We start from the raw sequence: 27,933 nt of genomic DNA on the forward strand, positions 1-27,933 counted from the left end.
TACAACATTACCAAATATCAGCCACTTGCCCTTTCAGAAAGCTACGAGAATAGCTGAACTTTTACATTAGGTAGCTTATTCTTCTAATGCAGTTTTGAAATAGTATTTTAATCCGTATTTCTAACCTATTTAATCTGCCACCTGAATAGGTTGGGAGGTAAAAACTGCTTAGGCAAACATTAAGTGATGTATTATCGGTGCGAGGACCTAGTTGTAAGTATTAACATAACTTGCCGGCGATCTGCCGTACTTATCTCCTGCGCTCATGCATGTTATCTATGGTAGGGGTCTTCTAGTCACCATCGTCATCGTCAGAAATTGGTCTTTATACTTTGCCTGGTCACGAAAAATTATTAACAAACCCTCTTTTAAACATTAGTGTTCATTTGAAACAGTTTTCTTCAGTTGAAATAAGATTTTGTTTCTGATCTATTGTTGCTTCAAAACTTTCGCCACTTGGTTGGAACTTAGGATTCAAACAATGCGGTACTGAAGACTGGATTAGTCTGACTCTTAACGCTAAGTGAACTACTTGTATATTCTAGCGGCCCTCTTCGGTGTTACAACCCACAATACATCTTGCACTTTACCCGGAACTTTTCTGTACCATATCTTACGTAATTGGCGGGTAATTGCTCTTTATATTATGAGCACTGAATACTGACAATAAATTGGGTGGAATACAAAATAAGAGAAAAATATAACGGCTAAGAAAGAATATCTAAATTAATTGATTTTTTTTGTACTGTTTTTTATTGCCATCAAGATGATAGTTGTTTATGCCACACCAGGTGTTTTATATCCTTGCCGAAGGCACCCTCAGTATTCGCAACCAATTATGAGCAACCATATACCCCACGTCGATCGTGCTTCGCCAGCACACCACCATAGGCGACTGTACTTAGAACAAGCCGACATGGACGAAACACCTCCGCCGACACCTAAACATGTCAGTAATTATTATTGTTCTTGTCCTCAAATATATTTAAATGTTTACATTTGTTATTTTCAGTGTTAACTAAAGTACTGTTGTCATTTTGAACGGCTTGGTTTTGTAGCCAGATAAACTTTTATCTCCTTTTTAATATCACCAGCTACTTGAATTCCTTATGTGACACATTTCTTATGTAATTTAACAGATGTCATTCTGTTCTGGGCTGAATTTTATAGCAACTTTTTGAAGGAAAATAAAAAACTTTACTGGTATTTTTCCAATATAAAAAGGTGCTTAAGTCAATCCTGATTAAGACACAACATATTTATTAACAGTTTATGTTACATATTAATTTAATTTAGAACAATTTTCAGAGTAACATAAACATTTTATAGAAGTAAATTAAATCGGATTATAACCAGAAAAAGTACATTTTTGTCGTTAGGAACTATGAGAAACGGATTAGCTAGTGGTTAGCCCAATGGATTGTCGTGCGGAGATTCCAGCTGCTGGTCCGTAGATTATCTCATTTTAGGAGCTTCATTCAGCTCACTTAATCATTGATCCGATGGTTTATAGTGTTTGCCTGTAACGGGAAAAAATGTTTTCCTTAACGGGACATTAGTTTTCTCATGCATTTTTTTTGTGTGTGCGAAATTTAATATTTTTATAATGGTTCACTACCTAATAGTAATAAAAAAGAATTGCCGCAGTTACAGAAACTACGTCCATTCTAAATAGTTTTAGTTCATTAATTTAAATATAAGGATTTTTTTTTATAAGCAGTGAGTATTAACTAGTAATTTTGTACATTTTACAGTTAAGGGGAAGTTGTGTTGGCGTTTGTCTTGCCCCACATGACCATCAGGTAATCTCCGACAAATATTTTTATATTGGGTTTGTTCCATCAGAATTTGTTTGAGAGTGCGTTGTTTAGACAGAATTCAATTTTTTTTGGTCAGGCAAACCATGGGAAGCCTAACCATCTTTAAACAGATTTTACAAAATTCAAATAGAATTTAAACCAGTACATGGACCGCGATTGTGCACTAATTAAGCACGAATCTATTGGCAACTGGTCACAACTTGTCTGATGGAACAGACCTATAATGCATTATATTTAACTCTTATAATGAAATAAATTGTTCAAAAATTATAATCATCCGCTATCAGAAAACCTGAATACTTTTAAATTTTTGGGAAACATTTTCTAACACAAATATTATTATTATACATTAACTAAAATTTATTGTATTTTGATAAACGTCCACTGTTGTTAGTTCTAATTTCTAATTTGCTTTTCAAAGTTGCACAGTTTTCTGCTTCACCGTCGTAGAACTCCATTTTTAAAAACTATTTTGTTTAGAGAGTTAGCAGTGTTACATCAACCTACTACGCCTACCCAGATGATGCTTATCATCCTAGTGAATTAGATGCCGAGGTGCCTTCACGAGGCTGGGGAGAATTGCCTCGAGATCTCACTAACCATACAGTCTCCACTACAGCCGACGTAAACTCATGCGACGATATCGGCGATTTTTCACCCCATCCGGACTTTGTTACCTTTGACTTAGACGAAGTTCCGCCTCTTAGGACTGAATCTCGAGCTCAAAGGAGTGATTACGATAGTTTGCGCCGTACCACGCCAGTCTAGCAGACGGCTCCTCCACATCGGCACTACACGGTCAACTGTTGCGTTTTATATCGTTTGGCCGATCAACTAGACCAGTAATTTGCTCTCAATCTGTTCAAATGGTGCGACTATTCAGAAGGTGAGCTTCATTTTGTGTGTGAAATCATCCATTGTTTCTAAGTAGCCTTTAAATATTAGTTCATTAATGTTAAATCCATCATCTTTTCTAGGAATAAGAACTTACAGTCACAGATTCAGTGAGGGAAATGGATATTTACAGAAGTTATAGCATGCACAAAAACCTTGAATTCATGATGAAGATCATTTTTACAAGCTCATCACTTTTAGTTAGTGGAAAGCCTTTTATGCACAGCTGGGGTGTCAGGCTGAGAGTGATCAGGCCTCCAGATTGAAAGCCTTACTCCACAAGTTTCGACATAAAAATCACTTATTTCATTATTTTGATTATTTCAGACGGTTCAGAACATAAATTACTGTATAAGCGAAAAAATGTAGTTTGTGCCGTTAATCTCCTGCCTTGGAATACGAACTTAGGTGTAAACCATAACATTTGTTCTGCCATGAATTTAATATATTTTCAATATTACATGTTGTGATCAAAGTGGAATTTCGCAGAATTGAATCTAGTATTCTCTACACTAAGAAGATGAAAAGTTGTACGAAGTTTATCTTGATTTATTTTGCCCAGTGAATTATTTTTTTAAATCTATAAACTTCAGTAAATGTTTTTTTTTAAACAGAATATTAAGCTTTTTTTTTGCGAAGAGTTAAAACAGACTCATTTTTTAAGTCCCATTTTTTTTCCTTTTATTTTTAAGATAGGAAAAGAAATATGAGGAAGTGTTTTAATTGTGTTGTGTATTGTACTTCTTTCGAGGAAACAATTTCTTCGAAAATTGTTGAATTCTAGTGCAGAGCATCGAGAGAGGAGTGCATCTAGAACTGAGATTTTTCACTACTATTGTTTTGAAAAAATGAGATATTGCTTTATTTCTGGGAGTTATTTTATTTAGTTCCAAGAAAATAAGTTATTAAGCGTTGAGCAAAAAAAAAGAACTAATAAATCATAAAATGCTAAGGTAACACAGTTGTTTCTTTATTTTTTTATGCTAAACTTATACTTGGCTAAGCTTAAACTTTAAACCAATAAAGCGATTGTGAACATTAAATTGGATTGACTTTTAATGAATTGGAAAAAAAAATACTTCATTTTCGTAAACATCAAAAAAAAATTTCCAGCTAGTTTAACCTTATTGTATTTATGCAATGGTTGTCACTGAAAAATTTGAATCTCGTACCAAAAATGTACCTATTTATTGTATTTGAGCCATTAAAAAAAAAAAAAAACTGGATAGATTCGTTTTTAGTATCATTTTCTTTTCTTAAAATTATTATTTATCCATAATTTTATTTAACATTTACAGAATATAACTAAAAAATTGTTTTGTGAGTAGATTTTGTTTTCTGTTTCATCCGAACATTGTTTATTTTATTTGACTAATCTTTAATTTTGGTTCAATATCAAAACATATTTCAAGGTATCGTTTATTGGAATTAAATTACAGTTTTCCTGTATTGCCATTAATCTCACTGAAAATATTGTATACCAGGAAAGATACATTTCGAACAGATTGATACATTTTTGCCGATGTGTGAATTGAGTTTTTCATCAGAAATAGTTTATAATTTGATTTAATCTAAAATTAATTAAGAAAAAATATTTAATATTGAAATAAAAGAATATTGCTTAACTGAGTTAAGTAAGTTTTTAAATTAATTTTTTTAAAGAGTTATTTACTGCCATGTTAATATATTGACATTAAAAAAATAGCGAAAGATTTGTACATATTAATTACATATTGTTACCTGAAAAATATACTATATCATTTTATTAATTTTAAAGCTATTTGTTTAGAAATTTCATTAGAAAAAATAAATAGGCAGTATTATGTGATTATTAGAACAATTATTTAGTAATTTGACAAAATTATAGTTAACTACCGGATGTCTTTAATTTGAACTACCTATTTCTTGCATTATTTTTTCTGATATTTTAGGTTTTTTAAAGAAAGATAAGTTTATGTAAATAATTTCTCTTTCAATTTATTATCACATTCTAGTTATATTTTATTCTTAACTTAATGATTTCTACAAGATTTTTTCCGTGAATGTATTGAAGTTAGTATTGTTTTAGAGATTTTACATGGTGCCTCCACATGCATTATTAACGTTTCTTTGACGAGCTATTTTAAATAATATGTCTAGGCGAATTATATTTATAATCCAAATCTTGTATTGCAAACTAAATGTATTTAAAATATATATATATTTTTTTCATAAACGTACTGTTTCAGAAACACATTTATCTTTATTAGAAGGAGTTTTGTATTTTTAACTTAAAACTGAATTCTTGCTCACATACGGGTAGGTAAATTATTGTATGTAAATATAATATTTGTTAGATTCCATTATTTCAACGTTTATAACACAAGGATTGTTATTTCCTGAAAAAATTAATGAGCATTTTCCATAGAGATTTTTTGTGTACCTTCATCGGGAAACATCCCTTATTTACCGAATCAGTAAAAAGAATATTTATTGGATAATTATAAAAATATGTTTGGGTAATTTAGTACTTTTAGAAAACAAGTTAATTCTTTTTCTAAAATAAACTTCCTAAATTTAAGTTTAATACTTCATCAGTTTTTTTTTATTTTTAATGATTGTTCATATCATGCAGTTAACGAGAAATTAAGCTGTATTAATGATAATAACTAAAAATTAAATGGATAAATGTTTTAATTTTTTTGTGATTCGTGATGACTGTTATATTTATATTTAAATAAATACTACAGAAAATCTGTTTAAATTCTAAAATAGTTCTTTAAAAAATAAATAAATATGTTGTATGCAATACAAGTGTAAAGTTTGATACAGAAAGTTGATATCAAATATAAATAAAATAAAATTCATAGTTATATTAAGATCAATTTAGTAATCATAGCAAGTTTAAAAAATGTAAATATCTAATAAGAAAAACAAAGGCACATTTATTAAAGGGCACAGAAATTCATTGTATGCAAATATTTCGGTTTAGGGCTTTAGAGTTTTCTTTTATAAACTTAAATATGTAAGAGTTAAATAGCGTTGATTCAGTTGTTGTTTTGTAAAAGTGATTAATCTGTGACAAAATTGTAAATTTGATTCCAAACAAAAAATTGGTTTATTTTCTGTTATCGAGATAAATGATTTTCGAAAATGCATTATAGTGAACACTAAAATGTATAGGATTAATATTTATGTTTAGAATTAACTATAAGAATAAAAACAATAATCAAATTAGTGTTCATAAATGTGATTTGCTACATTTAAATATTTCAAAAGATAAAAAGTGAAGATTTGTGTGATAAATTGTGAACTATATTAAATAATATGAAAATGTAACCAACTGAATCTATTTATTTGGGTATTCTACAAGATTTCTATTATTTAATCAGGACATTAATTCAGGTAAATGTGAAAGGGTTTGTTGTACTTTAGCATTTTATTTTTGGATATCAATAAGTTCCCTATGGTCTCACAAAATCTTATTGCGTGCTTTTCACCCATCAATAATTTTTACAAAAACTGAACTAAATAATTATTTTGAACTGGGTGCATTTGGTGGCATGACCCTGGATTAAAAATAGTAACTTCATTTCCTTTGTGAATGATTAAAATGTGAAGTATAAGACCGAGCTTAAGAAGCATATGATGTTATGTTTATTAAATTGAATAACACTTTATAACCAGTTTGTTTTTTGTTGTTAAAAATGTTAATATTTTTTGGGGGCAAATTCTACTTTGTCGTTTCGTTAAAGGGTAGATTTCTGCATGATTCTACCTTAGTAAACGCGGTTGCTGCCCTAAATTCAAGAGTGCGTTACATGTTTTCAGTTTTTTTGCGTTTGTTTATTGGGATCATCATATGATCATACCCTTTCATGCCCTTCCTCCTGCTACAGCTCTATTAAAGCCCGTCAACAAACGGTTAATTGAACTGGCTGTTCCAGTCTTTTTACTCATTTCAAAGTAAGAGAGCTATTGTCCGAGGAGGTTCTTTGGCTTTGAGTCAGCCATATTAATTTCTCGGAGTCTTCACAGAAATACAGTTGAAAAAATTAAGCCGTCATTCACAAACAACGACGGCTTTCTTTCTGCATATGCCGGTTAGAGAATGTTCGGTAGGCAGTTACAGTAGACTGTCTGGATGACAATGCATTTCCACTGGGAAGATCATTCACCGAGGACTAAACTCGGTTCATCACTGCCTCAAATCCACTGGAACCCGCAAAGATATGACTGAAAAGCTTAATTCATTTTTTTTTCACTTCGGGAATGAAGCCAGACTGGGTAACTTTCATATATTGACTGCCACTCTTGGCTCTACGTCGAATTATATAATTTTTAGGCCGAGTCATGGAAGACTTAATTATAGAACGAAAGATTATTAACAAAAACAACTTTTCAGCTCAAATGTAAAATGCACTAAGTACTGTACTTATCGAGATTTATTTCTCTCGATATCTCTTAACCACAAGGTTGAGGTTGGTTTGGGTTTTCAGGGGTCAGTTCAAGTATCCATGCTAGTTTGTTTCTCCCCTAGAAGTTTAGGGCATACTTACGACTCGTAGTTAAAAATAAATCGACACCTGCTTGAATTTCTACAGCTAATATGGTCACTCCTTCCGTTAATGTAATTATCGGGACATTATTGTCCGAGGTAAGATTACTTTAGTTATCCCTCCAACATGCTATTACCATACTTTTCATGTTCCATTATGTGACAAATATGTCTTTTAGACTGTAGGAGAACATCCTGAGTGCTTCCCAGTTTGAGCAGCCTCTTTTCAATAAGTTTGAGCGTTTTTTAAATGTTTGAAACAAATCCACTTTCTGTCAACCGTAATTCTCAAATTTCAGGCCTCATTTTCAAAAATATTTAGAATTATTATTTCTGAGAAATTAAATAAATAAGTAAAAGAAAGAGCTTTTTTAAAAAGAATTCGAAATATTTTATTTTTGTTTGTTGGACTTGAAATTTATAAAATAAACTACAAAATCAGATAAATTTTAAGGAATTGTTTATAAAATAATATTTTTTGTTTTGAGGGGAATTGCTATAAAATTTGGTATTACCTCAATTTCTTCAAAGACTTCATTCAGTTACCAACAAATTATTTCTTTACTAGAAACATTGAGGGAAAAAAACATGGAAAAGTATCTTAAAGTATGTAATCAAAATTAAAATGAACTCTTTGTTAATCTTTAATTATTATAAAGAACTGTGAAATTTAAAAGAATATATTTTGTCTTAGTGAATTGTTTTTCATTAAATATTTTAAAAGTAAATAAAAAGAATATATATATCTGTAAAAAAAATTAACATTCTTTATTAATTAAATAGTAAAATACAGGCGAATCATATACAGATAGTTGAACTTTCTATTATTTGTTCAGTTATTTCTTAATATCATATTTATTATATGCATACAGACTTTTTTTCCATTTTTTTTTTTTTTAATATCAAAATAATAATAAAATAGCGCTCAAATTTATGTTTGATTTCTTATTTATTTTATTTTATTCTTGTACATAAACACTGTTACATAAAATGAAATATACATATCTTTACTTTACAACTCTCTCACCAAATATTCCTACCTTTAGTATCACAAGGCCTAATTATACTATGAAAATAATATAATTATTCATACATGTCTCAACAAAAGGGGGTTTATTATTTATTCATTTTCATAATGTAATCAGGTTATTGTAGATAACAAAAAAAAAAAAATATATATAAGTGTAATTATATGAATTGTATTATACTTAAATGAATGCAAATTTGATGATGATTGATTACAAACTAGTTCTCAACAGTCCCATATATAAAACAATTTTTAATTTTAATTAATTTTTCCTAATCATTGAGCAATAGTATCACACGTGATGGAGAAATTACGGGCCCACTTCATTATTTTTAACTTTTTTTTTCTTTTCATTATTTTTTTGAAAACAGGCCAATTTATGTTTACAATAATTAAAACAGAAGAAAAAAATGCCTCATAGCTGTTTAAAGTTTTTTTTTTTTTATTTATAGCACTATGTAAATTGAATTCAAACAAATATGTGATGGAAGTATTATTTTTAATTATTTCAACTGGCTCAGAATGAATAACCGCAAATTGATGTCAATCGATTAGAAAGTGTCAGAATCCAACCAAACTATAATCCTTTGTTTTTATTAGCAACTCCAAGCGGTCTTTCTGTAACCATGTCTTCTATTTAAAAGAAATTTCTGGAATGCATTTGATATTTAGAATTATGTCTTTTAATGAAGATTGAACAACTTGCACTCTCTGATAATAATTACTGCACAAGCTGTGCGATTCCCCTTTTTCACATTTTTTAATTTACTTTTCTTTCTTTTTTTTTTTTTTTTATTTAAGCAATACAAATAAAACGAACTGTACAATCTTTAAAGTTTTGTTTTCTTGGTTTTCAAAACAACTTAAATTAGGTCTTAAATTAGCAAAAATAAATAACATTAATAATTATTTACTGTTAGATATTAAAAATTATATCTAAGGCAAAGGTATTATTTATAAAATATGATTCTTTCAATAAATTTTTCGCTTTAATTTTGTCCACCCACCCATTCTTGCATAATAATCCAATACTCTTGACATTGAATCACAACTCGAAGAGCACAGTCCCTTTTTAGAGCAACATAGCACGGTGTGCACTTTCAGCGGTACCCACATTGTACATTACTTCCATAGAAGTTAGTGATGACTGATTTTATGAGATCACTGGCCAGCTAAACTCTTGCATGGTGCTGACGGCCATTCCAACACCTTGCTTGTCTGATTGATGGTAATTACAAAATCCTTGTCACATATCCATGTCTGCAGTTTCAAGGAAAGCTTCAAGATTTCTAGCGCTACATAATGGAGTATCAACTTGATAAGTTTTATCAAACTGGGTAAAGTCCACCTGCAAAAATTGAAAAAAATTATTGTTCGTAAGAAAAAATACAAGCCCAGCATAATTTTGTGGAGGAAAAACTAGAACAAAAGCTTCTTATTAGGCATGTTTTTAAAAAAAATTATTTTACTTTTGTATTAGCGGGCAAAAGAAGTCGGTGGTCTGAAATGAAAAACACCGCTTCTGAAATGGAGTAGAATCGAAAAGTCTTGAATGTATATGCTGCTCAGGTCTGGTTCAACCACGTAATAGAAGAGAGAAGATATTGCAAAGTAAATTGGTCTTGGACATTCTTTGCCTTCAGATTTCTGACTGCAGCTTAGTAATGAACTCTGGTACCATTATCAGAAAACATTCAGATGAATTAGGCGTTCCAACAAAACCACAAGCTGCACATGAGAGCAGCCGCATTGCTAGCATTTCTTAAATACTTTGACCTAGCTCCACGCCAACTTGAAACCCTTAATACTTTTCTTCAAAACCCGAGTGATTTTTGTTTTACAAAGCACCTGTGACAGTTATTTCTGCTGGATGTGTCCCAAAACTACTGTTGGTTGTTACAGATGGTCAAGTGTCAGAAATTATAGCCTAAATTTTAAGCAGTAAGCTTAATGAATGAGTAAACAAATCTCTTTGAATTGTAAAATAACAAACGCAATGACTTCTGTTACTGGCAATTAAATTTTACGTTTAAATGCAATTATAACAATTCCTTCTTTCATTGAAACAAGTAAAGACTATGTTAGGAAACTGATTCAGAGCAACTCCTCATTAGGTAGAGAACTCTTAGAATCCATTGGATTTTCAGATAATTAAGGTGGTTGTTGATTAAGATTCAGCATTTATATTGAAATAAAACATTTTAAATATGCAAGAATAGAAACGCCTATTGTGAACTACATGTAAAAGTTTGCTTATTGTACATCGGTTTCTTTCGAGAAGGCATCTTGTATCAGTCTACAAATGGGTCTACAGTTCACCTATACATTTTTTAACAAACAGTTTTAATTTTCTGGTTGTGGGAAGAATTTCACTTTCACAATTGAATCCTACACGTGAGCTAAATTAAGAAGTTCGAAGAATGAACGTTCCAATGGGAATCGAATCCCACCGTTGGCACCAAATGCAGTTTAGCACTAGCAAGTTGGTTTCTTTACAGGGCTTGGAACACATTTAAGATTGCCAATCGTTGAAAGTTAGATTTCGTCTTTATTTAGCAAGAAAAATGAAAAATTTATTTATCTCTTCAAACTTGAATTATTTAAAACGTCTTTTCTTTCATTTTAAGTTGAAAACATTAAAATTTCTAAGAGAAAAACTGTTTAAAAATATTTATTATTTATTTGTTCTTTATTTGTAATAAATTCTAATAAATTACCGAGTAAGATTCCTTAGATTTGTTGAAAGTAACCATTGGTGTAAAACGATGTCCCCACAAAATTTCTCCAGCCACGTAGCTAGTCCTGGCCTGGGTCGTCTGTCCAGTACTCTCGGTAGTGCCTTCCAAAATGACCACAATTTCAAATCTTTCGTTGATCATATCAGCTGCGCTAAGATCGTACAAAGGACTGGCGCTGTCTATTTCATGGATTACCGTAGTTGGCCAAATAAGGAAAATATCTGATTCATAATTATCTGCTTTCACCTTAAGAGTTAATTTACAAAAAAAAAAGAAAAAGAAAAAATTAATCACATAAAATCAATCTTATTTTACTTAGTCTAATTTAAAGAGTATATATGTATTCTATTTAATTTACTTACCTTAAGATCGTGTAAGAAAGGTGTAAGTACTTCACCTTCTTTGGTAGTGTAAGGCCTGACTAACTGTGCTCTTACAGAAGACGAAATCAGATGTGATTTTTTCCTCATATCCCCCACTCTAAACATCAAGCAAAGCATGCCATCACGCATGCAGACAACCGCGAATTTACTGAACATCAGCGTTTGGGAACGTTGTTTAGGGCGAGCCATTTTGGCAAACACAATGCCAACCATGAAAGCCTGAAATTGAGATATTAATAAATAAATTAAACAAAAGAGATATTAAGTCAGAGTTAAAGTGAAAACATCATTTAGTAAATCAATATTTCAACATTTAATATTTTCGGAAACCTTCATTTCTTGGCATTAAGAATACGAAAACTTTTATGTCACGCTTAAATTTCTGCATTTTCGATTAATAATGTTAAGTAAAAAACACATATAATTTATACACAGATCTTATTATTTAATAACCATGTTAATTATTTTCTGCAGCATGGAGTAAAACAGTGGTTTCTGTGAGGTTTCATTTAGGAAGGCTTTATAATATGCAGTATTATAGTCCGCAATCAAACAAAAATCCTCAGGATTCAATGCGCAAAGTAGACTAAAAAAAAAAAGCTGGCAATTGAAAAACAAATTGCAGATTCGGGAATCCTGACGATGAGAAATTGATTCAAATACATGGGGTTAAGCGACATCAGTGATAGTGCTCGTTCATTATTTGCAATAAAACTTTTATTTGCTTAATGTGCTTTGCGTTGGCCTGATTACTAATAAAAAAACAAAATTTATAAGGACTGGATGGAGTCAGAGATCCAAGAGAGAAAATTGAAATTGGCCCTACTTCAAAAAATTGAACAATTCTTCTATTTGGAATCTGTTACAATCACCACCTTGGATCCTAAAATATATAAGAGATAGTTGGATGTAATTTAATTTTAATTTGTTTTTTCTGTCAACAATGTTGCTGATAACTTATCGAAGAAAAGTAGATGCAAATTGATATTTGTTTAAGTTGTTGGTGAAGTACATCAGTTTATAAAAGAACAAAATTCATGCTACAAAAAAATTTGATTAATTTAGAATTCTACAGGCTTGAATCATAACGAAAATGGAGTAGAAGAGATCTTGACCTGAATATTTGTTGCTCTAAGGAATTTTTTTGGGAGATTAGAGGTGGAGATCGTCAGAGATTTCTCCAAATTTACAGATCTACAAATTTGATCCATCACAGCACGCATGTCTGTAGAATCCCTGATCTGTGTCAGACTTCCATCTACCATCGAATCCTCTACACCAAACCAATTAGAGATTTCGCTTCACTTACGTTTCTATCTTGCATTACACTTGCTGTCTCTTAATAAACATGCATGCTACAACGGATAGAATCAAAGATATTTAGCACTCGGATCTAACCACACTTTCAACAAATGGCTAAATGTTTAATGCAGAAAATGTTGCCAGTTTTGTTAAGCTTAGAAGGCTCGGGGAAATAAAGGGCCAATGGAGTTGGGTTATACATCGGCTTTTCTGAATATTAGTTTTTCATTCCCGAGGTTGTGTACCACTATGACCACAAATTTTAAATTTTATTTTGCTACAGCGATAATATAAAAATACAAACTTTAAATAGTTGGATCCTTCCCCTTTCTCTTTCTTATGGCTTTTTTTTATGGGTTTTAGTCAAGCCACAAGAAATTAAAATAAATTTCAATTGTCACCAAACTAATAATGTTTGGAACTTCTTTTGTTAGAGATTTACCAAGAAGGAAAAGATTATGTAATGAAATGTCTGTGACTTTTTAAAAGCCACCTAGTCCCTACAAGGTGCAAATGATTATGACGTATTAGTTACATCATAAATAGTTGTAATAACGATATACATTTATAAATGGGAATATTATTTAACTTTCAGTCAACAATAATTTCTTCCATCGCCTTCATAAAGGTCTGAAGATAGATAAAAAAGGTTAATAGGTCATTTAATTTATGTTTATAGCATGTGATAAAACAAAAAATTAAAACGAAAGAACAACCATGAGAGAATTGGGGGCCTAATTAAAGGAGGTTACCTAAATCCAGCACTTACAGTAGTAGCCTTTTTTATATCCTCTTTGCCTTCACCACGAACATTTGTTATAGCCACAAACAAGTTTATAGCTACAATAATCTGTTTGCGTATTAATGTTTTTTTGTTCCTTCCATATTTTACATTTACTTATCTTATCTTATTTATTACTATCATTTATTGTGAACATAATTTGCAATTAATTACCTGAATAAACACTCCAGTAATACTTTGTAAACACATAACAAATATTGCTTCAGGACATTCTTCTGTAGTAGATCTTGAACCGTAACCAATTGTATGTTGAGTTTCAATGCTGAAGAGGAAACAAGATGCAAAATTGTTGATATTAACCACACACGGTAACCACTTTTCATCTTCTAAATTTGCTGGATCTAAATCGCCATGAGTATAGGCTATCAACCACCAAATGGCAGCAAACATTAACCAGGACAGTGTAAAACTTAAAGCAAACACTAACAGAGTCCATCGCCATTTAACATCAACCAGCGTTGTGAAAATATCCTGCAATTATATACAGAAACTATTAGGTATTGGCCAGAAGAAGTAAAAAATAAAGGAGCAAATTTAAGATAGCTACCTGTAAGTATCTTCTGCGTCTCTTAGAAATGTGGACCTGGGTGACATTGCATTCTCCACTTTTTCTCACAGCTCGCCTTTTAACACGTCTGGTAGATCCTCTACCGCGACTCCTGCAATTCAATAAAATGATTTACTAATGGATATAGAGTTTACCATAAATATTACTCAACTACTTTGTACTGATTTTACCAATTGTACAGATGATGATACTAGCTTATTATACTGATTTTGAATAAGATGAATTTTCGCAAATGATTACCTGCCCTTGCTTAAATAATTTTTTATTATCTGGGATGCAACAAATTCGGCATATCAAACTAATTAGTTTTACATCAAATATTTATTTTCTTGCGAATTTATTGCCCAAGTTTTGTTTTGAAAAGATTGATAAATCCAAGAAAAAATTGATACTGTTTTTTTTTTAATTTCTATATCAAACCCTTGCAAAAAGAATTATTTTAGTAGAAACATACCCTTATGCTAAAAGCACTATTTGTATCTATTTGTTTCGACATAACTTCCGGACCCAAAGCAAAGATATAGTTGCACAAAAATGATTCGTAAAGAAGAAAGACTTGGCTCTGTGTGATCTTCAGCTTTCAACAAGCCTGAGGAAGTTGTCATCTATGAGCAAAGATGATAGAGATAAACGTGAAATTATTAGAGTCCATAATTAAAAATTTTTAATGCAAGAGCTAATGGAAGAAGTGAAAATGAGAATCACTTCTTTGTGAAAGGAATCTCAGAACTCTTTAGAGGGCATATATCTTTAGGATTCAGCCTTAGGATACCTTCTATGCTGCCTGGAGAAACTGGTACGGGTTTGAAAATAAAAGGGCATTTTCAAACAGCAGTATCGAATAAATACCTAATATCTACCTGCTAAAAATGTATGGAACAAACCTCCTAAAATAGCTGTTACAGTAACTATAAATGTAATTCAAAAAAGTTTCATAATAATTCCTTTTGATATAAAAGCCAGAATAATGTCCTAAAGTTCATGGTAAAACCATTGTCTCTGCCAAATTTTCGCCACTCCCTCACTAAAGAGTAATTTAATATTAGTATTTAGAGTAATTAGTAGTAATTAGAAATTTGATGTCCATAGACAAAAAATTAAAAAAGAGTTGAGAACTGGAAATAGCATTTGTGGATAAATCTTAGATACCCTAATAAAATGCAATTTATTGCTATTTGTTAGGCAATTATATTTTTATGAATTTGTCCTTCAAAGAATGATACAGAAAGAGGATGTTAGTTAAGAGTTTACACTCATTGTACACTAATAAAGTTCAACTCACCTATAGTAAACTACTTTAAACTAGATTGAAATTATGTAAATAAAAGCTGTGCGGCCAAGGCCGAACTGCTAATATTCGACATTGTACCACAAGGAGGGGATAGGTGTGTAGCATAATGACATCGCAGAACTAAACGCATCTCCAATGAGAGTACTAGATATCGCAGAGCGAAATTAGTTGCTTAAGCTTGATTGATGTTTTTAAGAGTATCAACAGGCGATTACTCTTGGCAACAAAGAACTGTTTTCAACTTTTTTTTTCTCCTTAAAATGCCTGCAACTCTTTATGGAAGTAGGACCACATTTTCCATAACCATGTTTTAACAAAACTACTAGAAGTACTAAATTCTGTCCGATCACGTCTGAAATTTAGTGAAAGATCATAAATTTGGTAAAACTCACGTTTTGAGTTTTAGAATTTGGCTTATTTATTATCAAATGCCCAAACACCACATCAAAGAAAGATAGCAAGATTTTTAAATCACTTTTCAGGCATCAAGTTCAGATTAAAAGACAATTTCAAAGAATTTGACGCTGAAGTCATTAATCTTATTTTATCGAACATTAAATTATAGAAATATAATTGACACTAACTAAAGAAGAACAAAAACAAATGTTTTTAAATTAATGATGACACTTTTATAACAACAGAACAGATAAACATTATGAATAATTAAAATTTACACCATATCTACACACAAGTTTTTTCCTTCCCTTTTTTTCTAAAAAGAATTTTATAAAATTATTCTCATTTAGAATTAGATTTTTAATAACTTCCTGTTTTATTTATTTTTTTTACGCATTCGCAGGCATTTTTGCTAATTTACAAATCTTTCCTCTGAGATTCTAGAGTATCTGCCTCGGCATTTCTGATAGCTGAATATCTAAATAAATGCTCGGCGTTTATTCATTTCTTCTTCGAATGACGAGAGCGACTCTTTGCCGTCTAATACGATGGAGGTGGTACTAGAGATCACAGGCCATCAGCTCAGGGCAAATAGATCGCCAGTATAGATTGCGTTTTAACGTAGGTCTATAAACAATGTCTAGAATTTCCTCTGGCTTAAGACCGTCGCATAATCCGAACATCTTTTTCTTTTCTTTCTTTTAAATAATTATTTGGCGAAGTAGCTAATGCCTGCATACTGACTGGTTGGTGCTAAACTGCACCGATACTCGCCAGACTGTCTACTTCCTCATTGCTTGGAACTCCACAGAGTGTTGGTACCTTCTGTACTACTGTCTCCTCAGCTGTCCTTGCATGGAGACCTTGGTTATAGTTTATTATGCTGTAATTTGGCCGTAGGCAGGTGATTTACTACGGCGACGAAGGTGGCTTTGGCGTCTGAGAAAAAGTTCTCCTTCCTTTGACAAGTATTAGGATCTAGCAGAAGATTAAGGCAACTATTTCTTCGGCAGAATTACTGACACGCGAGCCTACTGTTTTCAAAGATAAGAAATAAGATGATGTTCACTTTATAACAAATATAAGACTAATAAACCACTATTGACAATTGATAAACAGAAATGAATAATTTAAAAAATAATTAAGATGTGATAATTTAATAATAATATGTTACCAAATAAAACTACATAACTATCCAGACCACACAAACAACTTCTTAGTCTTTTTTTTTTACATGGATACTCATTTTTTGTTTTGATTTGTTGCTGTTTGTTTAAGATAACCGTTAGGGTTGCCAAGGGACCTTGAATTATATACAACCGATAATAGTACATAACTGTGAAGTAATAATAACTCATTCTAGTTTTGTTTATTATAAATTTATCAATCATTTATGGTAAATGGGTAAGAAAACATAAAAGAGTCACCTAATACTAGAAGTCCTGCTAGACTCTCTGTGCAATTTAGGGCGTTCAAAGTTAGATCCAAGACTTGCAGTTATTGAAGCAGCTTCTCCAACTAAACCATTTTCCAAAATTTCATACATTTCTCTTTCACTAGCCATTATTCCGTTTTAATACTATACTAAAACAACTCAGAACAAAGATCTAACCGGCACACTTATGGTATACTAAAATATTCAGTGCATAAGAAAAATTACCGTTTCATATTCAAGTGGATTTCATTGCGATAATACGATCCCCCTCCATTAGCCTTATCTGTTCCGCCTTCCTCTTACTGTTTAAATTAATTAAAGTGTACACAGATGGAGCCTGTCTGCAATTCAATAAATTTTTCCCCTAATAACCATTTAGTCATTTGGTGGCGGGATTCTATTTGGAAACTCTAATGTTTTATTAAACAATTTTTTTTTTAAATGAGATGATTTGATCCTAAAAGAGTTAGTTGGTAAAAAAGGCTACGCTACCAGGACCCAGGAAGGGTCTGATATGGTTCACACTAGTTACCCGTTTAATTAAACTCAAGAGTCTGGCGAAAGGTTCCTGGGTAAAGTATGAAGGCCGTAGGTTTTTCTTATCAGAAGGGCCGACCCCTAACCCTTAACAACGAAGACACAGCAGGTGAAGCGACGATTCAACTTCTTTCTGCCAGAACCTATTCTCAGAAGGTGTAAAAATATTTTTCAAATTTTTTTTTTAGAGGTACAGAAAGTAAGACTTTCGAGCTCGGCTCGTGTTAGTTCAGTTTGAAATAGTTTACAATATTAAAGACGTTTTTCGTCATAATTCGTCACATAAAAAAACAAAATTAGAACTTTTCTTTTAATTTCATGTTTAACCCAAATTGAATATAACCAATTGTCAACGAGAACTTAATAAGTTCTGGGTTTTAAGAAAAACCAAAGATGTTCGTTTCGTCTAACTATTAGAATTTGAGTAAGAGAGTGGATTCAAGTTACGTTTATTTTTTATTTATTTATTTATAATGACGATACTGCCATCAAGCTCTTAAACCGCAGATAATATGATCATGTATAGCAAAGAATATTTTTTTAATAGAGAAGTTAAAAACAAGTTGCCTCGGAATCCACCTAATCCAGGAATGTTAAAATTAACAATATTTTCATTAAGCACAAGGCATTATATTGAACTTTTCATTTTATCTGAAAACTAAACCTTTTATTTATTTCTAATCTGGTCAATACTAAAGTGGTATGAAAGATTTGTTTAAAAGAAATCTTAATAAAAAAGCCCAGATCGCACATAATGAGCACATTAGTTTTTTGTGCAATACATTTCATCTTGTAACAAACTTATCTCTCTATAAGTGACCCGTATGTACGAGAACAAATCTATATAATAATAATAATAATAATAAAAACTGTTCCCGATAAGAGGTTGATAGATTAATATATTTTGTTTAAATAATTAATATATTCAACTAAACGATTATCTCCAAATCAATTTTTTGTTCCTTGCTAAAAAATTTCTTATTGAATAATTTTGCTCAAAATCTAAATTGATATTCATTAAAGTTTCAAAATATTTCCTCAATATATTTATCTTCATTTTAAGCGAAGTGGAATTTACGTTGTTAATGTATCCAACTTTTATTTTTTCTATGTACATCATTTCAATGTACTATTTAATATCCATTTAGATGCGCATAATTGATTAAGCTTCAGTCCTTCATTAACTTGTTTTTGTCCTAATTTTCATCCAGCTAAGTGGGCCATTTTAGAACCAATTTTTCTTATGGTGGTTTCAAGTTTTTTTTTTATTGGATAATGATGGTGAATAGGATGCCGTCATCATTTACATAGTTAAAATCTGCAGTTTCACGATTCATTAGTAAGTTTGAAAAGTGTAATTCGGTTATAGGTTGATGACAAAAAAACTGTTTCAAAGTAAGCCAGAGGCCGACCCACTCGAACGATTGCGTTTAAAAGATTAATACATATTTTGCTTTGAATCTAGAAAATAATTAATGAAATTAATTGAGAATTACTATATCTAAGTCCACTAAATGTGTAGGATTAAACTGAAATCTGTCATTCAAAGATAATATGGTCAAATTCAAATTAAGATAAATGATTGAGAATTATGCAAAATAATTTACAACTTTTGTCATAAATTTAGATTTAATATAAGTTTAATTTCAACCGATAAAGGCAATTAGTTGCAAAAGTATTAAAGACAACTCACTTACACCTATAATTTACATCTACTTTAATCTGTTTTTACACCTATAATTATTTTTTTATTTCATGTAAATTAATCTTGGTCATTAAGTTCAGTTCATTTGAATTATTTACAAATATTCAATTCAATTTTTAATTTATGTATCTCTTATTATAGTGCTTCACCAATATACTTCATGGGAATAAATATCTTGTTAGTGTACTTGATTTACAATCGGTTTTAACAGTTGCCGATCATCAAAAAATAATGTATCCATCCCAAAAAATGTATGCGTGAATTCAATTTTGAAATTACTTAATTAAAGTTGTATTTCAACATACAACTTCGGTAATAAAACCAAAATTGATTATACAGCACTTCTCCTTAACAAAATGTCATATAAAAACATTTTTTTTGAAAGATCAGAACAAGATTGATTTCATTCTGGTTTCGGAACGAAAGTGTTGACCAAAACCGTCGTAACATAAATCAAAACCACAAATTTCAATTTTAATGTTTAAAACTTTTAATTTCAGATATTTGAGTATTATTTTTCAAAATAAACTTAGTTATCAATGCTCATATTTTAAGATTATGTAGCGCCGAGTTAACTGTTTGGTTATTATACGAATTCCTGCTATCCATCTCTACCCACTCAACTGCCACTTGTTGAAGTGCAAATGGATCAAGCTGGTACAAAAAAATTAAAAAGATTTTTCCTATAATCCGTATTTTTTCATTAGCTCCAACTTTTACTGAACTTGAAATGAATTTTAACAAGGCCAATTTTATTTGAAATCCCTTCTTCAATAAAAAAGAAGATATTTAATTTTTTTTAAGCAGAAGGTTAAGCATTGAAATAAAAAGCGCAACAGATCATCTAAACGATTGCGAATAACTTGTACGAATTGGTACACCAGAAGTGAGAGCTGAAGTTCTTAAACATGATCTCCAAGTTGGACTGACTTCTTTGTTACAAAGATTATCAAGAACCTTTTACTACCAAGTAGAATTACCAATGTTGGTTTACTGCTATATACAAAACCTACTGAATTAATCAATCCTTCTCATGGCTAGCTTTTATTATAAACAGTTTCCTAAGTTAAATAGATATTCTTCTTTAACTATATTGAAATTAATGATTAAAGGCAGTGAACATATTAGGAGAAAATATGTATTTCGGCAAATTAATACACCATTTATGTAACAAACGCATTTCGTTCTCCTCCATTTGTCTTTAAGATGATAGAATTTAATTTAAAGATTTGCCGAAGGTTTCAATAATAACTTTTGTATGTTTACAACGCACAAATGCTAAAAAGTAAAACTCCCTTGTTTAAAGGAGGAGGCACCGGTAGGGGCAGTCTGGTGAGCTTCGGAAAGTGGTTCCAGCCAAAGAGATTTACGTGGGTAAAGAAGTTTTGGAGTCTCTTAAATGAAGGAAAAGCAAAATTCGCTGCGGTTAACAACTGATTTTGAACTGAATGCAATGGATTCATTAACAGTTTAAACGTTTAGCTGACCTAATGTTCTGTTCCTTAGCCCCAGGGATTTTAAGTATGAGTTATAAACTTTTTATTATGTCCTTATGCATCTGTTATCTGCATAAAATTCCACAGTTGAAGAAGTAAGTGGTTCTTAAGACGGCTTCTGCAGCTCTTTTCAGATTCATAAAATCATAAAGGCATTACAACATTGGTATACGGAAGAGGAATTTCATTGTAGTTATATCGGAGCCCAGATTATTTTCATGAGTGTTAAAGATAAATATTACACATTTCTGTTCATATTGGTTCTTGAACCATCCTTCTAAAATAAACAATGGAACAGTGAGTTTCTTTTGGGTATTACAGGATGTGAGGAGATCATATTGCAGAATATACAGTATAGTTTTCAGGAAGTAGATACTCTTCTAAGGCACTCCTGTTTCTAATGAATGGAAATGAGAGAGAGATTTGGCTAATAAATAATAGCAGAGAGATAAGTATGACACTAAGTTAGTAAGTAGTAGAGATGTATTGTAAGGATCGTGAATGCTCTTGAGCTTCCAGCTCAAGCCTCACTGCCTAAACCCAACATAACTTCTTTGATCAACATTCGCCCACTCAAGGAAGGAAGCGATAGTAAGTCTATAACGCGATGCCAGTTGAATTGAGTGGTTTCGTCTATGTTAAATGCAAACTGGTCATCTGGGATGAGATTGGTAGAATATTTTTTAGGATAGTTTTTTTCTAATAACTGTCCCATTATAACATAACAGGCTTATAAAAGATTTTATATTTTAAATCGGAATTTAAAATTCACTAAATTTAAATTTTGGTTCAATAAAATGACCTTTACTATTTTAATAAGTTTTATTGAAAATGTAAATTGATTCTAGAAATGTTTGACCGATTTGACCATAAGAGGCTGTAGCAATTTAACAGTTTAATCAATGACTCATAGCATAAACCTGTACAAACTTGAAAAGGATAATTGTTTATTATCGAAGGATAATAAACTTTAAGTATTGTCGATTTTAGTCCAAAAAGTAATTCAGAACAATGAATATGAAATCTAAAAAATGGGCTTAGTTTTCGAACTATGAAAGTTGATCTAAGGAGAAATCAGTTTGAAATCAATGACAAAACTGACAATACAGAAAGAGAAATTTGTTTCAATTATTTCATAAAAGTTCATAATTTTTTTTTTTTTAAAAAAATCATTTCTTTAGTTACAATCAACGCATATTATTGCGTTATAAGGCGCCACGATAGCCGAGTGGTAGAGGCGAGACCTGTAATGCTAATATGTATAGTGGATCTGAGTTCATCCCTGGTCTTAGGCTTTGGATTTTATTTAATGGTTAATAAAAGAAGTTTACAGTCCACGACACCTAATTGGTAGTTGGACGTAAAGCCCGCCTGAAAAAATAGGCAATAACTTTACTTTTTTTTTTTTTATTGCGTTATAAGCAACAAGGGTAACAATAAACAATATATGACACTCAGAGTGGAGAAGTTACCCACCCAGCGATAATACTCAAATAACATTTTACTTTTTGTAGAACCGCGTCATCAAAGAGGAGATCCCGAGGCCACAGTCTTTAAAGACATACTCTCTAGAAATGTATAGGCAATCCTAGCGACTAGTCTCAGAGAGCACGCTTGCCTGCAGACGTCTGTCCAAGTAATTCATATGGCTAACAACCTCATGAATAATTCGACATAATTAAAGACAAACTCTAGCTTTTAAATATGCATCTTGCTTTGCTTGTGTACTTCACACAACCACTTAATTAAAAACAAAATAGACACGCGAGGTAGAAGGTTAACTTTCTAAATGTATTCGTAGAACTAGATCGGAAATTGCTAGGCACACTTGTCAGGAGGTTAATAAACCTACATGGTTTTTGTTCTGAAACAAAGAGGTTTTGCTTTTATAGAACGAGATTTGTAACAGCTGAAGTTACTTGGGAAATTAGGCAACTGGTAAACCACATTAACGAAAGCAACTTAGTTTGCTTTGCATCATCATTGGAATATCCTCTTGGGTTTCAAAATTCTCAAATTTTCTCGATTTTCCTTAAAATATATTTGTGAATTTGTATTTTGAGTTTAACTGTGAAATCCCGGTCTTCGGAATTGTTTTTTCGGTACACACAACACAATTACCGGGTTGAAGAGGTTGAAGATGAAAAAAGAAAATCTAAAGATTTGAACAGAGACCTTCTGCTTGTAAACTTATAATGCTACTTTTAATAGAAAAATAAAAAAAGTAACTGAGGTGAAAGCTTTAAGTGGGGTCCTCAAATTATTAATTTTCTACTGATGAATTCCTCTTTGTTTGAAAATAATAATTATAATAATAATTTGATAATACTTTTATTTTAAGTTTGGTGAAAGTATTATTATTATTATTTACTATTATTGTTACTTAACTATAACACTTCGATTTCCTCGTGGTTTTAATTTGGGTTGTCCACAAAACCGCATTTGTTTTGCTTGTTACTATAATGTTAGTGTGAATCAACTTATGTTTCTCACCATTTTTCTTAAGATTATTGTTGGAGGCTATCTTGTGGTGGTCTAGCATTTCATACGATTTTGAAGTATTAATTTCATTTAGCGGTTAGAATGCTGCTTATTGTGTTCTCAGACAATGTCTTTTTCTATTTCTGTTTATCTTGGCTTTGCCATTATGCTTCATATTCTGTGGTCAACGCTTTAATCTGTAAATTTATGAATAAGAATTGGATCAAAGTTGCCAAATATCGCATATGTAACATTTTAGACATACTTTTCATATTAAAAAATATCCAGTTTTTAAATTTTATACTGATAGTACTCTTAAAACCCCACTTTGAATTGATTCACATCTTTGGTAATAGAAATTAAATACATCTTTTTCCAAGTAAGAATCTGTGTTATTCCAACAACGTGAAACCTCTGTTACCTGTTGTAATAGGAGGAATGGATAAAAGAATCCTTTTATATTCACAATGTTTTTCTAAAAATATTTCGGGCCTGATCAGTCTTCAATGGCTGCTCAATTTTCAAAACGAATATATAATCTAAACAGGTCTCAAATTTTATTCATACAATGGGCCCAAAATATCTTTAGTTAAAGTTAAATTTGTTAATGTAGTTAACCTACATTGGTTAGTTTCTGCAAAATAGTAAAGCGTTTAACGGAAGTTCTCTAGGAAAAATGGAAGTTAATTTTTTTTTACATCACTCAATCGCGTACATTTTGACTTTTTTTAATATAAAGGATTTTTTTTCTTGGTGCTGGACATATTGCATAAACGAAAAATACAACTAGCTTTTTCTTTGATTTTATTAAAATAAGAATTGTTACTTTAAATCCAAATTGTTGAGTTTTTGGGTAAGTAGAAAATAAGACAGACATAAATTTAACTTCTTTTTTTCATTTTAAATCAACTAAAAAATTAAGCTTAATGGTTATTGAGGCTTATGATTCTTCACTTTAACCTGTTTACGCAACCTTATATGACAAAATGTATCCTTAACTTTAAAATATCATCGCTGGCAAAAATATATTTAACATGTTGTAAAGCTATGCGCAAAGGTTAAAACTAAAAGCATGTTTACTTATTGGACTGTTTTAAGTCCCAACATGTGCAACTTACATCTTACAAAAACATGTGTTCCTTTAACCAATCTTATGAATGAAATGTGAACCATAAATATGTCCTGTCACCCAAACCAGGTATTAAAGTTGACACCGAAACATTTTTTTCGTTATAAGTTTATTTCTTACTTTTTTAAGGGGCGTTCAAATTTCAAAGCCAAGTTTTAACGTTTGAGTTGATTAGAGAAGAAATGAAATAAGCACTGGCCGACATGAAGAACTAAACTGATTTAAATGTTAGGAAATATTTAACACATCACTTTTAAGTTTATAAATGGAATTCTTGCTCACTTGTTTTTATATAAATTATTTTGTTCATTTTTAGTTTTAGATAATTGGACTAATTGTCCGAGGTTCTGCATTGGTGAATACGTTCAAAAATAATAACCCTTTTCCAGTCTCTTTAGATCTTATTTTTTTTTAATATTTGCTCTATTTTAGAATGTGCAATCGATGAAGCATTTGCAAACAGTTATTTCCATTGTTTACTTACACGAACAAATTTTGTGAATATCTGCGGCCACGCCAGGCCAACAACTCAAAAATCTCATCCATCACTTACTTCACTGACATCTTAAACACTTATTCACATAATCGATACAGAATCTATGAAAGTAGTTGAATACTTGGTTTAAGATTATAAATGGATTTCTCTCTTTCTTGATTTCTTACAATACGCACAATTACTCATACATATCATCTTCATCATAGACGACTACTTTTTGTTAGCACTGTCATCATTGAAGAGACAATAGAGCTTTTGATAGCAATGGTTTGAATTTTTACAATCTAATCGGACAGAAAATAAAATAAAAACGTTCACCACAATAGCACTGGGTCTGAGATTAAGGGCCGCTTAACTCATCCTAACTTCTTTTGTTGTAATCTAATCTACGATAACAACCCTGATCGTAATGTTGTTCACTTTTTTCCACCAACTAAGTAAAAAGTCTCAACCTCAAGCAAGCATACTTAACTGCTGAGAAATTACGACCGGAGAAAAATCAGAAAGCAGGAAACATCGCCTGAGCAAGATTGGCTATTCACTCTCGTCTATAGCCATTGTAAGTAAGCACCTGGAAGAGGTAGCCCTAGAAATTATTAACTTCCTGCAGACTCTGTGGACATTCAGAGGAGGCACAGAGATCCAGAATACTGACGTGTTGAAGGAATCGAAGGATTCTGCACAGATAATAGAATTTATTGGTCCAGGAAGTGCAACAAGCCATGGCAGATATTTATGGTCTAAAGAAACTTGAGCATTCTAACTTGAGCGCAGAGTGATTCTAATTTATTTTAATTATTATTATCTATTCATCATATTTAGAACGTCAAATTTGAATGTCAAGCGGGGTAGCTCAATATAAAATGCGAAAAAAGATTAAGGCGCTTGAACAACTGAGGTTATTGGCCTCTAGCCTTTTTTTCATTGCACTGCCGGCCTCCGGACAGAGTTCTCTCTTTATAGACAACACTATCCACCGAACAGTGAGCTGTAAGAAGCTCCTAAAAAGAGAAAAATCCAAGGGCCAGCAGCTGGATTACAACCTGGGATCTCCGCGTGGGAATCCAATACGCCAACCGCATAGCTAATCCCTTCCCTAAAGATGCTTTTCTGCTATTGTAAAATTTGGACCTAATTCTGCTTCAATATTTTTATGACATTAAAACCACTGTAAGAGAGAGGGGTCATAAATATCCACATAATGAGTATCAATTTTGAAAAGATTTCTATGTATAAATTGTAGATAACAAAAATAAGTCATTAATCGAAATGTAATTTACATCCGAAAAGTGAAATCTTTTTCATCTTAATCACGGCTATTGATGGCGTAATGCTCTATGTTTGTCTAAAAATTATTTAAATTAATTCTCTCTAATCATAAATTAATCATAAAAAAAACCTCCTAGTATTTTGAATACAAATTAATTTCAGGCTCAATTTTTCGCTCAAAAAAACGTGACACCACTTTCACCCTTTTTGTGGTAGTTAAGTAAGCTTTTCAGGATTGAAGTTTAAGACTAAGCAGCGTTATCTCTCAAGTTATACCTTTTTTTCAGATACTTCCTTTTCAGACAATAACCTTCGTTCATAGAATGACGCAATATTTCTTTTAATTTTGTAACTTCTCAAGTGATAAGTGTTTGATAACTATTAAATAATTTACCTAAAAAAAAAGGTGAGTGTTAATTGGTAAAGTAAATTGTAGTGATTACAAAGGAGCGTTAACAAAATTACAAAACACCAAAGATACCGTCAATTACCAGAGGATTGTAAAAATTAACACAAGTGAAGTTCAGAACTTTTGAAGGGCATTCAATTTAAATTTTGCAGTTAATCATAGCTATTTACTTTTTTAAGGATCCGTTTCTAAAGGGAAAATTAAAATTTTATTCTTTATTCCACTTATTTTAGCCTTCTTGATTTGTTTTATGTTTAAAGCATCGCTGAAAGTTAAAAATTATTCGAAATACTTGCAAGCAATAGGAGTTTACGTTTATAATTATTCCGATAGCCCTTAATACAGTGAGAATATATCATTATTGGACAAAGAAGACACATGAACAGTGGCTGGCTTCCTAATAGGCTGCAAGCTCAGCGTAATACTTTTAAAATGTGTATATATAATATACATATATTTATCATTTCTTTTATAATTTTTCGTTCCTGAGATGAATAGCGTTCGCTACTTTAAAATTAATTTTCACTCTAGTGATCTGTTAGAAAAAGAATCATTAATGCTATCTAGCAGATTTTGGATTGTAACAAACCTTGTGATTTGTTGTTCCTTTCAGTATGTGATAGGGTCTACATAACTCAATTTCGGAAAATCGCATTATACTCAAATTTGATTGTACGAATTGGTGTTGTCACGGGGCCCCACAATATGCTTGCAGAGAACTGTAAATTAGCCAACTATCACTTTATTCGCGTTTGTTTTTGTTTTCCAAAAGTAAGACGAATATTCAGTTCTGAACATTCAAACCAACCCCTTTGACAGTGTTATTTAAGTGAATTATGTGGCCATCATTGCGTTTAATAGAACTAAATTAGAGAATTACAAATCTTAAAGATATTAGTTGAGCAAAAATGTAATTTTATTAAATAAAATATTAATCTGTTTCCTTAGGTGTCGGTATTGCTGAGTAACTCGCTCAAAAGTCAAATAGGTTAAGATATTATAGCAATTGAATTAATTTCATATTATTTAGTAAATAAATCTCAATGCTTAGAAGATTCAATTTCCTGGATAATTTAATGGATTTAACTCTGAGTGAAACTTCCAACCAAACAGATAGAATATCTGATAGCATTAATAACGTGCTTTTTCCCCACAATCAATTTATAGTCAAAACCAGCAATAAATTTCTGAAAAAAAAAAAAACAAATTAGCGAAATA

At 31.2% G+C, this 27,933-nt stretch overlaps 2 protein-coding genes across 4 annotated transcripts in view; one reads left to right on the plus strand and one right to left on the minus strand.

Annotated features, from left to right (window-relative positions):
* stg1 (stargazin-like protein) overlaps positions 1 to 9,078 on the plus strand; it is a 338,187-nt gene extending 329,109 nt beyond the window's left edge. The window contains exons 7-10 of the mRNA XM_074118210.1: positions 792 to 949; positions 1,755 to 1,802; positions 2,301 to 2,706; positions 2,798 to 9,078. Coding sequence (XP_073974311.1) covers positions 792 to 949; positions 1,755 to 1,802; positions 2,301 to 2,588 — 494 coding nt within the window. The 3' untranslated portion in view covers positions 2,589 to 2,706; positions 2,798 to 9,078. The remainder of the gene's footprint in view (positions 1 to 791; positions 950 to 1,754; positions 1,803 to 2,300; positions 2,707 to 2,797) is intronic.
* The window catches only part of LOC141449116 (ATP-sensitive inward rectifier potassium channel 12-like), a 32,865-nt gene continuing 12,926 nt past the window's right edge, over positions 7,995 to 27,933 (minus strand). Inside the window, exons 1-6 of one of the 3 annotated variants that reach the window (XM_074118209.1) lie at positions 17,186 to 17,401; positions 14,051 to 14,162; positions 13,657 to 13,974; positions 11,379 to 11,618; positions 10,996 to 11,262; positions 7,995 to 9,626 (exon numbers count right to left, since the gene is read on the minus strand). In XM_074118209.1, the coding sequence (XP_073974310.1) occupies positions 9,525 to 9,626; positions 10,996 to 11,262; positions 11,379 to 11,618; positions 13,657 to 13,974; positions 14,051 to 14,162; positions 17,186 to 17,322 (1,176 nt within the window). In that variant the 5' untranslated portion in view covers positions 17,323 to 17,401 and the 3' untranslated portion in view covers positions 7,995 to 9,524. Of the gene's footprint in view, positions 9,627 to 10,995; positions 11,263 to 11,378; positions 11,619 to 13,656; positions 13,975 to 14,050; positions 14,163 to 17,185; positions 17,402 to 27,933 lie in introns of those variants that run through there. The other 2 variants (XM_074118208.1, XM_074118206.1) reach the window with 2 other exon arrangements.

The sequence above is a fragment of the Rhodnius prolixus genome, unplaced genomic scaffold, assembly GCF_049639745.1.
Source record: "Rhodnius prolixus isolate KJV_2025 unplaced genomic scaffold, Rpr scaffold_2, whole genome shotgun sequence".
NCBI lineage: Eukaryota > Metazoa > Arthropoda > Insecta > Hemiptera > Reduviidae > Rhodnius > Rhodnius prolixus.